Here is a 14,422-nt window from a genome sequence, read left to right as displayed (position 1 = left end):
AATTATAACTAATGTCGGAATAAATTCAAAAAGTGTTTTGTGAGACCATAATTTTTTAGGGTTGAAGTAAGAATGATTGGGATACGTACTTATATCTAAAAAAATCCGGTCATGGACTCAATGGCTTTGGATTCTCACAGTTATTAAACTCACACTAATATAACAACAGTGTTATAAGTATTAAACTCAGGTTGTTTAATTTTTATAAACTAGTGTGGAAGACCTTAATAAGACAAACTGTTGGTTGAAACATTGCCCTTACAATGATGTATGAATATTTCGCATGAAACTCGAAGTAATGACAAAACCATCTTTTATTATTTACATGAAAGATAAATTTTTTTAGAGATTTGAAAAAGAAAAAAAAATACCAAAGTCTACATGAGAAATGAGGTTCTCTGGAGGACGATCCATAAAACAAAAAAAAAAAAACCATCTCTTATTATTTGGAGTTAATACTACACTTTGGATTACGAGGGACAAAACGCCCAGCGAAGAAACATACTTTTTTTTTTTTTTGAACAGACATAAACATAAACAGGAAAAGACAAAGCAACAGACTACATAGAAAAAAGAGGAACAAACAAAGCCCTCCAAATTATACTCTCTCGCATACACAGTGTATTCATACACCGTTCCATGCAAGTATTTAGCATGTAATAGATTCACTACGCAGCACGGCTGTCTCGACAGTGAGTCCTGGTCCGATTCCAATCACGACACCCCATTCTAAACCTTCACCAGTTGTGGCTTTGCCTTCCCCAATCGACTTATTTCTCATCTCATCCAAAATAAAGTGCACCGATGGAGCTCCCATGTTGCCATACTCACTCAACACATGCCTTGTAGCCCTAAGCTTCCCTTCCTTCAAACCCAATTGCTCTTCCACCTGGTCTACAATGGCGGGCCCACCAGGGTGCACACTGAAAAATAAGGAATTCCAGTCCTTATTCTTTCCGTCAACCTTTTCAAAAGTTTTAGTCAGAAAATCCACAACACTTCCACCAACAAATTTAGGGACGTCTCCCGATAAATAATAATTAAACCCCATTTCACGAATGTTGGCCACCACACCATGCTCTGAGTTAGGTATGATCGTCTGCCTGCAAGCCACAATTTCAAACAGTGACCTCTCAATTTCAGGCTCTGGATTAGCCCCAACTATCACAGCAGATGCTCCGTCAGCAAAAAGAGCCTGGCCCACCAGTATGTCAAGGTGGGTGTCAGTGAGTCCGTGGAAAAACACAGTCGTGATCTCAGCACACACCACAAGGACGCGTGCACCCTCGTTGTTCTCTGCGAAGTCCTTGGCCAAGCGGAGGACAGTCGCACCAGCATAGCAACCAGCTTCGTAGATCATGGTTCTGGTAACAGATGGGTTAAGGCCGAGGAGCTTGACCAATTGGAAGTCGGCACCTGGCATGTCAACGCAAGAAGCTGTGCAAAAGATGAGGTGGGTGATCTTTGAGATGGGCTGGCCCCACTCTTTGATGGCTTTTAGTGCTGCTTGTTGCCCTAGCTTTGGGACCTCAGGGTTCAACATGTCTTGGCGCGCATCGAGTGATGGGGCTCCATAGGTATATATGCTTGGGTTAGCCTTTAGAATCTCTTCTGTTAGATACAAGTAACGTTTTCTTGTTCTTGATTTCTCACCTGTTAATTAGTAATTAAGTTAGGACATGTTTTATATCCTTGTGCATCAACTAATACAATGTCATTTGAAGAAAAATTTACACATAACAATGTACTATTGGATCAAGATGCCACAATTTAATTAGTGTAACATGTCTAAAGTGACTATTGTCTTCTGTTAATAACAATGTATCTTTTGAAATGAACATGTCGTGTGGCACGTTGAGTTTGGGATGTGATTCATTTTACCTCATAATTTGGTAGAGTTAGAGTTTGCAACTCAAGGTCAAAGTCAATTCATTGAGAGGTCAAAAATCTTTCGTATAATTTCTTGCATGATATGTTTTCTTCCTACATATAAATATAAGGTAATCTCATGCATGTGCAGTATAAATGTGCACGACTAGTGCTTGTAAAAATTATACTTACAAATACGATCAAACTTCTCTCTTAAATCTGTTCTGTGCTCATTTTTGGTGACTCGAAACAAGAAATCAGGATAGTCTTTTTGGTAGTAGACGTTGGGAGGATTTGCAGTGCCAATGGCTAGGATTTTGGCATGTGGAGGCTCTACATGATTCTTAACCAAAGGCGCCATGAAGCAAGTTAAAGAGCAGATATAGAGTAGGGATTTGTTGAAACTTGAAAGAGACGGGGTGTTGAAAGGTTGCGATAAAATGAATGGCACTACCCCATTCCTTATATAGCAATCAGAGATCCTACTAACTTGTGGAATCTTCAATGTTAGGATATATTTTAATGCACACATAATATTCAACTCGTCATTTCTAATGGACGGGATTGAAAAAGTCAGCAAAGAGGCTTCCGGTAAGCAGCAGGCACTCCAAATTTTGAATCTTCAAGGTTCGGATATTTTCTCTTTCGTCCTCAACGTACGTTTACAGTTTCCACTACCCAGTTTCGTCCAAAAGAAAGTTTCAACTCAATATATAAAGTACATAAAATATATATGACAATATACGAGGAAGCCATCTTACGCACCATGCACATGTTAATATATTATTTAAAGTTTTTATTAACATACTATGTTGGAAGTAGAAGTTGAAATTTTAGGCCACAAACAGTAACAAATTGTCCGTCCACATTAGGCTTCCTCTAACATCTCTTGGCCTGGGGAAAACAGAAAACATTCTCTGTTCTGTTACATACATGGAGGATCTAGTTCTACCCCAATCTGCTTACATAACAAATTACTTTTTGTATCTCAGCTTGCTTGATTTACTCGGGACATAGCTCGCACCTCACCTCACCCCAAAAGGTTACAAAATAAGTTAGGAAAAAAAAAAAAAAAAAAAAAAACCTAGCTACAACAGTTCTGGAATCAACTTCTTGATGTATTATTTTCTCTTTTGTCACAATTATTTCTCAATGGTATGCATAATTAGTGATACATAAAATAAGTGGATGGAATTAAAAAAAAAAATCTAACAGTTATCAAAATCAAATTTAACAGCTAAAATACTCGTAATACTAAGATGCATAACAATGAAGACGGACCTCTATTGTCATGTATTTTAGCTCATTTTCCGGAGGTGTACATACACGAATAGTCGTACTTGCAAACCTTCTCAGGGTCACCTTGAGTGGTGAAGTTAAGGTGGTTAGAAAAATAAGTTAGAATTAACATAGTTATTGCTTTTATTATATCGTCACTTAGTATAACGGTCTAGTAAGTGAAAACGAAAAATCGAACCAAACTATTATGATCTGTCAATTGTACGACTTAGTCCTCTCTCCTATCTTTTAGTGTAAATAATATCATATATATTGGACATTTTAAGTCCCCTTTGGAATTAGAGGCCATGTGTTATGGTAGGTTTAGAAGTGTTGGCACTAAATATCTCTTATCATGATGTTACGGTTTCGATCTTGAAATTTTGTCCCGTGTAAATTTTTCTTTTTGAATGGTCTTTCATCAAGGCCTACTACTTTCTTTTATTCTTTCTTTTTTCTTTCATTCCTTGTGATATTTTTACGCAGAACTGCACAGATGGACCTTTTGATGGTTATATTTACATTGAGTTTTTGGATTGTGATTTTTTTTTTTTTGGTTCATCCATTGTATTATGATAAATAATTCAATATTTTATAATTAAAAAATGCACGTTTTCAAGAAGAAAGACTTTTCATGTACATTTGACCAAAAGAATTGGAAACAAGTTCCTACATTAATTCTTCAAGTTATTATAAACTAGAAAATGTACTACTGGGACAAGTAAGGGTGGCTTACTCTCGGCCACCAGCAGACCTGCCTGCCCTTACTCTCTGCTTAGTCCAAAACATCATACTTTTGTTTTAATTATATAATATTATAGCTGATGGTTGAATGTACTGCTGGGACAAGTGACGTTGGCTTACTCTCGGCCGCCCGGGAGCCGTGCAGCCCTTAGTCCAAAACATCATACTTTTGTTTTATTTTTTGATAATACGGTTGATATTTGATCCAACAAAACCAAAACAAGACATTGCCTCGCTAGTTCCTTCTCCATGACCAGTGCACCACCAACCGAAATCTCAATAAATCCGAAGGGCAGATTCATATCAAGTTGTATATTATGTTAATATACATGTTGATTACAGGTCCAAAACACGTGAAAAAGTTAAAAAGGGAAATTGGTTCAAATATCCCTCGTAGAAAACAGGTCCGGTCGACGTTCCCGCGCAAAAAAAAAAAAAAAAAAGCCTCGACTCTTGAGTCAAACATGCCGCGATTACAGATGTATTAGATAGATTTTTGGTCAAAATAATACACTTGACTTCAGTAACATAATGGAATTAAAATATGTAATTTAAAATTAATTTTTTTTTAATTACAAGTGATATTCTCTATTAATCTATACTAAAACGAGAAAGAATTTGACATCGAGACACGTTGAGTTGAAGAATAAGACTCAAATGAATAAAGCATTATGCAACTGACACAACTCAAAACTAGTTGATAATGTATGTAGAGGGCCAAAATCTTAATTACTTTAAATAAAACTATACTTTCCGGGAGGTGGGTAAAATCTCTCCGTATATATTGCGAAAACATAATCCAAAATGTGAGGTTTTACTTTGAGATTTAGATGCATTCAATTTATTTCATCCATGATTTAATGCAAGCATTAGAAAATGATAAACACACATAATTTTTCTCTTCATACGCATAATTTATTAACCTTATTTGTTGTGTTTATTTAACTTATTCAATTTAATAGCAAAAAATAAATAAGAATATTGAGAGGCCAAAAATAGTGTTTAAATTGAGTTCTCTCTTTATGTGTGTGTGTGTGTATAAATTGAGTTCTCTCTTTATGTGTGTGTGTATATATATATACACACATACATCATTACATACACATTATTGTAGACAGGTCAATCCAGAGATTTTTGAGGTTTGAGGCGACGTAAAAAAATGTGCCCTCATTTCATATAAAAAAAAATATTTGTTTTCACATGTAAAACATCAATAAAATTATATTTAGAAAAACACTTCAAACTCAATAATTTAGAAATATGGAATAATTAATTTATTTTGTATCAAGAGAAGGAAACTAAAAAACTTCAGGCTTTTAAGTAGATAGAATATGAGTTTTGTTTTCCATCTGAACTTTTAAAGTGTTTTTGTATAAATCGTGAGTTGTTTTTTATTATTTACTAACCTCGTCAATATAAGACTAAAAAAATATTAATGTTTTTGAGTCTTTAAGGATATGTATAAGTAATGAATGAACACTAAATTAAACATTTTGATGACAAGTAATATTATTTGCAAATTTGGTCTAAAAATTTAGTCTACGCATTATTTTTTGCTGAAGATTAGACTTGAATTGGAACAAATATTTAAAAATAGCAACCCACATAGCTACTAGCTAGTAAATAAATTAACAACCAAAACAAAAATTTGTAAAAATTGAAAAAAATAAACATGCACATAGCATTTCGAACTTAGGACCTCTCGTTAATTTTAAACAACAAAAACCATTGCTTCTAATTAAACTTCTTGATCATTTAGCCAAATTTTATAAATTTATACTGTTATGAAAAGAAATTTGTAAAAATTGGAATGTAAATAAGCACACATGGTGTTTTGAACCTAAGACCTCTTCATTCATTTTAAACAACAAAACCACCATTTCTAGTTAAATTTCTTTGTCACTAAACCAAATTTTATAAATTTATACTCTTATAAAAACATATATAAATATAATACCCTAATAATTTTGGTGCCCCCAATTTTTTTGGGCCCTAAACTGCCGCCCTGCCCGCACTGGGCTTGGGCCGGGCCTAATTGTAGAATTCCACTTAGATTGTTTTTGAACTTCTCTTATAAATTTGTCATGTGTTCTGTTTTAGTGGCTACAAAGAAGAAAACTTTTAATCTACTGTAAATTTCAAAAAAGGATTTCTTTGTTAGCACCTCACATATATATTGTCGGATACATCCACATTAAAAGTAATTATTGAATAACTTATATACGATAATATGCTATGACAATTTCGATCTCATAAGCTTTTATTTTAAATAAGTAACGATCAGAATAACGTGAATATGAATATATCTTAAACGAGAACATGTAAAGCAAAAGTATGATAGTATAAGTAACCATCATTCCTAAATCACATCCATCTAATTTGTAAGATTTTCGTAACGAAATCATCTTCACCCAAGAGCCTTACTTGCATTACTTCATGCCAAAACCTATTCCTCTTCATTAATTAGCCTATCGAGACACTCTGTATCCTTCCCATTAGATGAACAACATGGATTAGGCAATGTATACAGCTTCCTGAGTTCCTGTAAAACCATAATACTCCTTTAATAATCTCATCCATCCCGAATTTCGATATTCGAAAAAACTGCTAATCGTATTTTAACTATGTAGCCCCCTCTGTTTCTCCCCTTGAATAACCTCTAAAACTACGCCATGTTTGAAAATTGGAGCTGAAGAAAGTGACTGGAAGTTTCAACTTGTAAGAAAAAATGTGTGTGCACTAGAATGTAGGCGTAGTAGTAAACATACTTTTTCAAAAAAAAAAAAAAAAAAAGAACAAAAGTCGTAGGTATGAACCCAAAATTTGTAGCTTACTCATTAATAAAATTAAAATCTCTCTTTACATTAATATTTTTTGTAGTTTATTCATTTTAACTCATTCGTATATATAGTTTGTTGTATTTGTGTAGTTTCAGTCTGTTAGCACCACTGGTTTAATTTGTACAACTAACGCGATTTCTTGATCAAACACATGCATGTATCTGAATTTTAAATTTATTATTATACACATTTTAATTCATTAATTTTATTTAACTTCTTCTAATTAGTGTACCTAAATGTCCATATCATAATATATTTGACTAAATTAGTGTACCGAAATATCCATACCTAAATATATTGTAGTGAATTAGTGGCACATAGGAAAGTGAATTAGTGGCACATAAGAAAATATGTAAAATCATAAGTGTATCGAATATTCCGTACCTAAATATATGATGTTAAAATAGTGTACTGAAATGTCGGTACCTAAATATATTATACTAAACTAGTATACCGAAATGTCCATACCTAAACATATTATACTAATCTAGTGTACCGAAATGTTCATACCTAGATATGTTGTGATAAATTAGTGGCACATAAGAAAATACGCAAAAATATAAATGTACCGAAAAATCTCTACGAAAATATTTTCTTATATAAGATACTTACCATAATGAGACTAAAATTTATATTATTTTCATAAAATTTAATTTATGAACACCATAAAATATAAATAAAAAAGAGAGAATTGAATACATATGCTTACATTAAATAGAGTTTAGGAACCAAAATCAATTTTTAATCTTATATAAGACATTTTTCTAAACTTCATCTTATTTAAGGATTAAAATCTAGTTTTTAATTTTTTTTTTTTTTTTTTACTACTTATATGTGCATGCATATAGTTCCAAGTAGCATCATAAATTAATGTGCATATTTTAAAATGTTCAATCTGCATCATTGGTGTACATTACTATTTATGACAACAGAATATTAAAATCATGGTAAGTGGGCAGCCAGCCAGCCCTTGTAAGAGAACGAAAAACTGGAAAACAAAAAACCCTGGCCGCCGAAAAGAGACAGGGAAAACAGGTTTTTTTTTTTTTTAACAAAGGGAAAAGAGTTGAATACGAAACGGAAAAGGCACTTTATTAAGAATAATGCTATAAATACTAAATTTGTAGAAAAAATTGTGAAAATTAAAGAACATAAAAGTAGATGATTGGTTTATTACTTAGACGTTGATAAACGTGCTTATTTCTATTGATGACACATCATTTAGTTTGTAAATTTAATCTTCCTAGCTTTACCCTTTCATTAATTGATAATAATAATCTAATACAAAGCACTGTTTAATTAAATAGTAAACTCTCAAACAAACCCTAAAGCAAAATATTTAAAATATCTTAAAATCTCAACACTCCTTATCAAACTTTCAACGGTATATGACTTGAGTTTGTCCACAAACATATGCGGATACAAATCTTGTCAACCAGCATACTGAGTAAATATGGCTAATACTTTCGGTGTCTTAGTCCTAACAACTGCAAGTTGTTTCTTATTATCGTTTAGTGTTATGATTTTTTTTTTTTTCTTTACTTTTCTTTTTCTCTCTCATCTCTTAGTTTATACCAATCACAAATAAAAAATATGTCACAAAAAATTGTGCATTATATGCGTCAGTTTTTCCCCTCACATAGAGACCTCCCAATATATTAGAATGAGACTTCACCTAAACTACAAAAAACAAACCTAGTTATTTGCTAATAATAATGTATATTTTTTACCACCCGAAAACAAAAGGCTCAGGCAAGATTGATGTGATCCTTTTCAGATGGTTTTCTTTAGGGTAAAGCTACGAAATCCACTATTTAAATAACATTTTATAAATTATATGATGATTATTACTTAAATATTGATTAATTATGCTTATTTCCTATTGTCATAAAATAACTATAAAATTTGTTTTTTTTTCAAAGTATTCCTCTACTTATACAATCACACCTTGAGTACCAATCCAAGTTTTGAGTATATTGAATATTTCTTCTTCTTAGCCAACCAAGTATAATCCATGTTTGACCCTCCTTAATTAATTGAGTCAACAAATGCATCAGAATCAGATAGCAAACCTTTGTTTTCTGTTACTATAATAATCTTGTGACCAGCTAATTAATTAATTAATACAGAGTCCAGTTTTCTCAGCTTATTATTAAGACAAACCCTTGCGATTCTTCTCATGATCCCAGAGCTTAATTAGAGCTTGCAACAAAAAGCTGCTTTAATATTCTATTGTTTTTTTTTTGTTTTTTTGGACGAAACTTTAATATTCTTTTGTTAATGTCTCAAAATCTTACAATAACGCATGCATAATTAGCAGGCACTCCAAACCAAATATAATGTGCACAATCTTATTAATTAAATGAAAAACCAAAGTCAATGGACTAGCCGTACATATGTGGATCCTCCGATCCCAAGACTTTTATTCTTATGTATGTGAAATGAAAAATAATCACAAAAACTGTGATCGTGAAATGATTATTTGACTAGGTAGAAAACTCAGCTGCAGCAGGGGTGTGTATACACCGGTTATCCAGTACTCGCTCACATCACGTGAAATGCATAACCAATGTATGAATCATTTTATGCAAGTATTTAGCATGTAATAGATTCACTACGCAGCACGGCTGTCTCGACTGTAAGTCCCGGTCCGATTCCAATTACGACACCCCATTCTAAACCTTCACCAGTTGTAGCTTTGCCTTCCTCAATCGACTTCTTTCTCATCTCATCCAAAATAAAGTGGACAGATGGAGCTCCCATGTTGCCATACTCACTCAACACATGCCTTGTTGCCCTAAGTTTCCCTTCCTTCAAACCCAATTGCTCCTCCACCTGGTCTACAATAGCGGGCCCACCAGGGTGCACACTAAAAAACAAGGAGTTCCAATCCTTATTCTTTCCGTCAACTTTTTCAAAAGTTTTAGTCAGAAAATCCACAACATTTCCACCAACAAATTTTGGGACTTCTCCTGATAAATAATAATTAAACCCCATTTCACGAATGTTGGCCACGACACCATGCTCTGAATTAGGTATGATCGTCTGTCTGCATGCCACGATTTCAAACAGTGGACTCTCAATTTCAGGCTCTGGATTGGCCCCAACAATCACAGCAGATGCTCCATCAGCAAAAAGTGCTTGGCCCACTAGTATGTCTAGGTGGGTGTCAGTGAGTCCGTGGAAAAACACGGTTGTGATCTCTGCGCACACCACAAGGACGCGTGCACCCTCATTGTTCTCTGCGAAGTCCTTGGCCAGGCGGAGGACAGTTGCACCGGCATAGCAGCCAGCTTCATAGATCATGGTTCTGGTGACGGATGGGTTAAGGCCGAGAAGCTTAACCAATTGGAAGTCGGCACCTGGCATGTCAACGCAAGAAGCTGTGCAAAAGATAAGGTGGGTGATCTTTGAGATAGGTTGGCCCCACTCTTTGATGGCTTTCAGTGATGCTTGTTGCCCTAGCTTTGGGACCTCAGGGTTCAACATGTCTTGGCGCACATCAAGTGATGGGGCTCCATATGTATATATGCTTGGGTTAGCCTTTAGAATCTCTTCCGTTAGGTACAAGTAACGCTTCCTTGTTCTTGATTTCTCACCTGTTCAATAGTAAATTAAGATTTTTGTTAGGTTAGGTTCTATATCCTTAAACCACTAAAATGAGATTCTTGATCAAAATACAATGTCATTTGTAAGTTTCTCTCAGCATGATATAGTAGGAAAGTATCCTCATAACATAAATTAACATCATTTATTTTGACATGAACACGCCCGTTGGTATCAGGATGTTATTCACTTTAACCTCATAACAAGAAAGAATCAGAGTATACAACCTAAGATCAATTGGTATTCCATAGAGAGGTCAAAAACCTTACATATTGTAAGATAATTTCATCCATGATATGTTTTTGTTACAATATAAAAATATGTGGTATCATGTATATCATGCATGTATTATACACTTACATATGCGATCGAATTTCTCTCTTAAATCCGTTCTGTGCTCATTTTTGGTGACTCGAAACAAGAAATCAGGATAGTCCTCTTGGTAGTAGACATTTGGTGGATTTGCAGTGCCAATGGCTAGGATTTTGGCGTGTTGAGGCTCTACTTGATCCTTAACCAAAGGCGCCATTAAAGATATAGCAGATGGAATTGGGATTAGTTAAACCTTGAAAGAGAGGGGGAGTTCAAAGGTTGCAGTAAATTGAAAGCCACTACTCCGTTGCTTATATAGCAATCAGATCGTTAGTTGTGGAATCTTTCAAGGTTAGTGGCTTCCATATTTTATGGGGATGGCTGCTTGTAAGGAAGGAAGATGATCCACAGGGGTTTTTTTGTGGAATATTAGAAGGATATTGGCTTCAATATTTTATGGGGATGGCTGCTGGAATTTAAGATGTTAAGGAGACTTTCTCAAAAGTGAGACTCTTCGTGGACTTTTTGACACTTCATATTTTTGACACAATGTTTTTATAATGTTTAATGCAATTTTTTAATCTATAAAGTTTTTTAACTTTAAATAATTAATTATAGGTGTAAATACGTTAGAGAGTAATATGAAAGTAAATTAGAACTTCAGGAAACATAAATTAAAAAATTTGAATAAATTTTGTGAAAAAATGATAAAGTATTGTCGAATAGTCATATGACTTTAGATGTGGGTGATTTTTTGTAGAGATGATATTTTAGGGAAGATATAAAAGATAAACGGTTGGATCGTTAAAATAAATTACAAAGTAATCTTCCCAAAAACTTGTGTCAAAATATGCATAAAAAATATGTCTCCGAAACACCCATAATATATATGGTAACAAAAGGACTTAAATCCAAAAGTTAGGGGAATCGAACGATAAAAAGGGTGAAATGATAGACGTAGAAAAATATGGTTATTCGAGTGCGTGCATGCACCGTGGACAATCTACCGTTTGAAAACATGACTTCAATTTGAGTCAAAGCGTGGGTGCCCGGCGCTTTAAGATAAGTAATGTACGCACATTTTTTCTTACAAGTTGAAACTTCCGGTCACTTTCTTCTGCTAATAATAACTGTTTTTATTTTGTTATATTTTGGTAGTTTCGGTATGTTGGCATGTATCTGACTTTTTTTGCCGTATATGAAAATGTGATGACCACGAAATATTAAAATCGTAGTAAGTGGGCAGCCAGCCAGTCCTGTGGACTTGTAAGAGTACGAAAAACCTAGAAAACAATAAAAACCCTGGCCGCCGAAAAAGAGAGGGAAAAGGAAAGGCATTTTTTTTTAGAATTATTTAGATATAAACCGTTGCTAACTTTTATTTTTTGGACAAAAACTTACCTAGTTATAAACTTTCAAATAAAATCCAAATTTAAAAATGACTGCTAAGTAGAAAAATAATTGACCTATTATTACAATTGGTAACTATTATTACCTAGTTATAAATTTCAAATAAAAGAAATGCTGAACGGAAAGGCATTTTTTTTTTTAGACTTCTTTAGATATAGACTCTTGCAACTTTTATTTTTTAGACAAAAACCTGCCAAGTAGAAAAATAATTGACCTATTATTACAAGATATTTACAACTTGTACCACAATATTCAAAATAACTCAATAAATGTAATTACTCACCTTAATTACAATGAACAAATAGTTATTACACATATTATTACCCCTAACATATATATATAGTACTAACATAAGCTCAATATATATATATATATAAATTTATGATGAGCAACTAATAAATATTTTGTAGGTAAATTAATGTTGAATCAAATAACATTCTTTTATTTAGTCGGTAATATATTTTCCATGTATTATTACATATATTTGGCACATTTTATTATTATAAGATATATGTACAAATAATATGTAAATTAATTTTGAATCAAATAAAATTTCTTTATTTTGTAAGTAAATTAATTTTGAATCAAATAACATTCTTCATTATGTCTACTTAAATGCTCCAATTTCTCATTAATGTTTCCTAGAAAAAAAAATCAATGCTCCAATTTCTCGTTAATGTCTACTTAAAATATACAAACGTAGAACATAGGTTGTCAGATCCAAGTGTTTGTTTTAAAATATACAAACGTAGAACATAGGTTGTCAGATCCAAGTGTTTGTTTTTTTATTTTCTTACCAAGACTTCTATGTATTATGTAAGAAAAAATGTTAAAAAGACTTTCTCAAAATAGACATTCTGCTACCTCGCACTCTGAAGTTAATTCCTTTTGAAGAGCATCTCCAAAACTATACAAAGCGCCAAACTATAAATAATTATACACTCGGTCTTTACAAGCAGATTAGCAGTGAATTTTTTATATCCAATAGAAAATGCAAAATGTTTAAAAATAAAAGAAATTTACTTTTTGGTTGGCCAAAAAGCTTTCTGTTCTGCAAGATGTAAAATTCTTCGCGGCAAAATGTAAATAAATATGTGAATTTACATCCTACTTTCACATCGTAGGAGGTGGGCTTGCGAATTAAAGAGAGAAAAGTGAATGTAATTCTGAGTTTAATTTTTTTTTCTTTATATAAATTAAGATGTAAATGGGAATTTTCATCTCAAATTTATACTTTTTTTAATTCAAAAATATGCTCCAACTAACCCTATCCTTCTCACTAAATAGCCGGAGCATCTTTAATAAATAAAATATAAAAAAAATTCCGATGTAAGTTTTATGTAATTTTTAATGTGCTCGGGTTTTAGGCACATTGAAAAATCTTTCAAAACTTATGTCCACAACTCAGATTAATCTGACAGGATGATACGCTATGTGTTATTATACAAATCGATTAAAGTTTTTTTGTTTCAAATGTCTCTCCACTTGTATAATGACATATGATGTAGGTATTGTATTTCAAGAATATCTCCAAAAGCACCAACACCAATCCTTCCACCCCACTCTACCCATCCAAACGAAAGAACCAAATACAGTTTCTCCCTTCTGGGTTCTCTCTCTTTTGTACCACATTTGAATCTGAGCAACAGAGTTTGAAGGAACTTTGAAGTGAACTTCCAAAACTTTCGCAATTGATATGTAAAAGCAATAGAGGCAGAGCATATTGAGGGTCCTCAAATTTAAATACAAATTTAATCAAATGAAAGGGTGGTGTCAAAGTTCTGAAAGGTTATTTAATATTATGTCTTAAAGGGTGGTGTTGCTCTAATGGATACATAAAACAAAAGTTCAGCTTGCAGTGCATTACTGGAAATATCGAACCTTAAACAAAAAGGAAAAAAAAATCAACCTCCAATGCACAATTGGAAATAGTATGACCTTTGCTAAAAGATAGAGTATGGATCAATAAAGTAGAGATTTTTTTCTTTTTTTCTTTTTTTTTTTTTATTTGTAACAAAAAGTTTAAGAGAGGGGAGATACCCCATCCTAGCGTCATAGCATACCATAGGTCTCTTTGAGAATTTACAGAAAGGGTCTCAACCCATATTTTTATTTTTACAAATCGCCACCACAAGAGATTGTTGGTAGCGAAACTAGAACCTAGACCTTGGTTCACCGTAGAGAACAATTCTTACCAACTTAACCAACAATAGAGACTTTGAAATTATATAAAACAGTAACTCAAAAACAAAAATAAAAAAACATCACAAGTTTATTTTATGGATGACGTACTCGTCCATGTCCACCAAACAGAATCTCAATGAAGAGCAGATTCGTGCATAAAGTAGCATTTGCAAAAGTTA

The 14,422-nt window shown here is 33.1% G+C and overlaps 2 protein-coding genes across 2 annotated transcripts; both read right to left on the bottom strand.

Moving 5' to 3' along the window:
* Positions 1-413: 413 nt before the first annotated feature.
* Positions 414-2,300, bottom strand: LOC137743782 (3,5-dihydroxybiphenyl synthase-like). The gene is made up of 2 exons (XM_068483725.2): positions 2,062-2,300; positions 414-1,653 (listed from the first exon to the last, which is right to left on the bottom strand). Exons 1-2 carry the CDS (start codon positions 2,228-2,230, stop codon positions 650-652), a joined length of 1,173 nt encoding a protein of 390 aa, XP_068339826.2. The 5' UTR covers positions 2,231-2,300; the 3' UTR covers positions 414-649.
* Positions 2,301-9,067: 6,767 nt separating this feature from the next.
* On the bottom strand, positions 9,068-11,079 carry LOC137745164 (4-hydroxycoumarin synthase 1). Its single transcript, XM_068485069.2, has 2 exons — positions 10,698-11,079; positions 9,068-10,330 (listed from the first exon to the last, which is right to left on the bottom strand). The coding sequence occupies exons 1-2, from the start codon at positions 10,864-10,866 to the stop codon at positions 9,327-9,329; spliced, it is 1,173 nt and encodes a 390-aa protein (XP_068341170.2). The 5' UTR covers positions 10,867-11,079; the 3' UTR covers positions 9,068-9,326.
* Positions 11,080-14,422: the final 3,343 nt, after the last annotated feature.

This window comes from Pyrus communis, chromosome 15, assembly GCF_041283825.1.
Source record: "Pyrus communis isolate YQ-2024b chromosome 15, ASM4128382v1, whole genome shotgun sequence".
Classification (NCBI taxonomy): domain Eukaryota; kingdom Viridiplantae; phylum Streptophyta; class Magnoliopsida; order Rosales; family Rosaceae; genus Pyrus; species Pyrus communis.
The sequence above is the reverse complement of the archived record's forward strand: the minus strand, read 5'-3'. Positions and strand labels throughout refer to the sequence as shown.

Coding starts and splice junctions, on each gene's coding strand:
- LOC137743782 (XM_068483725.2), bottom strand. CDS start 2,230: ATGGCGCCTTTGGTTAAGAATCATGTAGAGCCTCCACATGCCAAAATC. Junction 1,654..2,061: donor AGAGAAGTTTGATCGTATTT/GTAAGTATAATT, acceptor ACTAATTAACAG/GTGAGAAATCAAGAACAAGA.
- LOC137745164 (XM_068485069.2), bottom strand. CDS start 10,866: ATGGCGCCTTTGGTTAAGGATCAAGTAGAGCCTCAACACGCCAAAATC. Junction 10,331..10,697: donor AGAGAAATTCGATCGCATAT/GTAAGTGTATAA, acceptor ACTATTGAACAG/GTGAGAAATCAAGAACAAGG.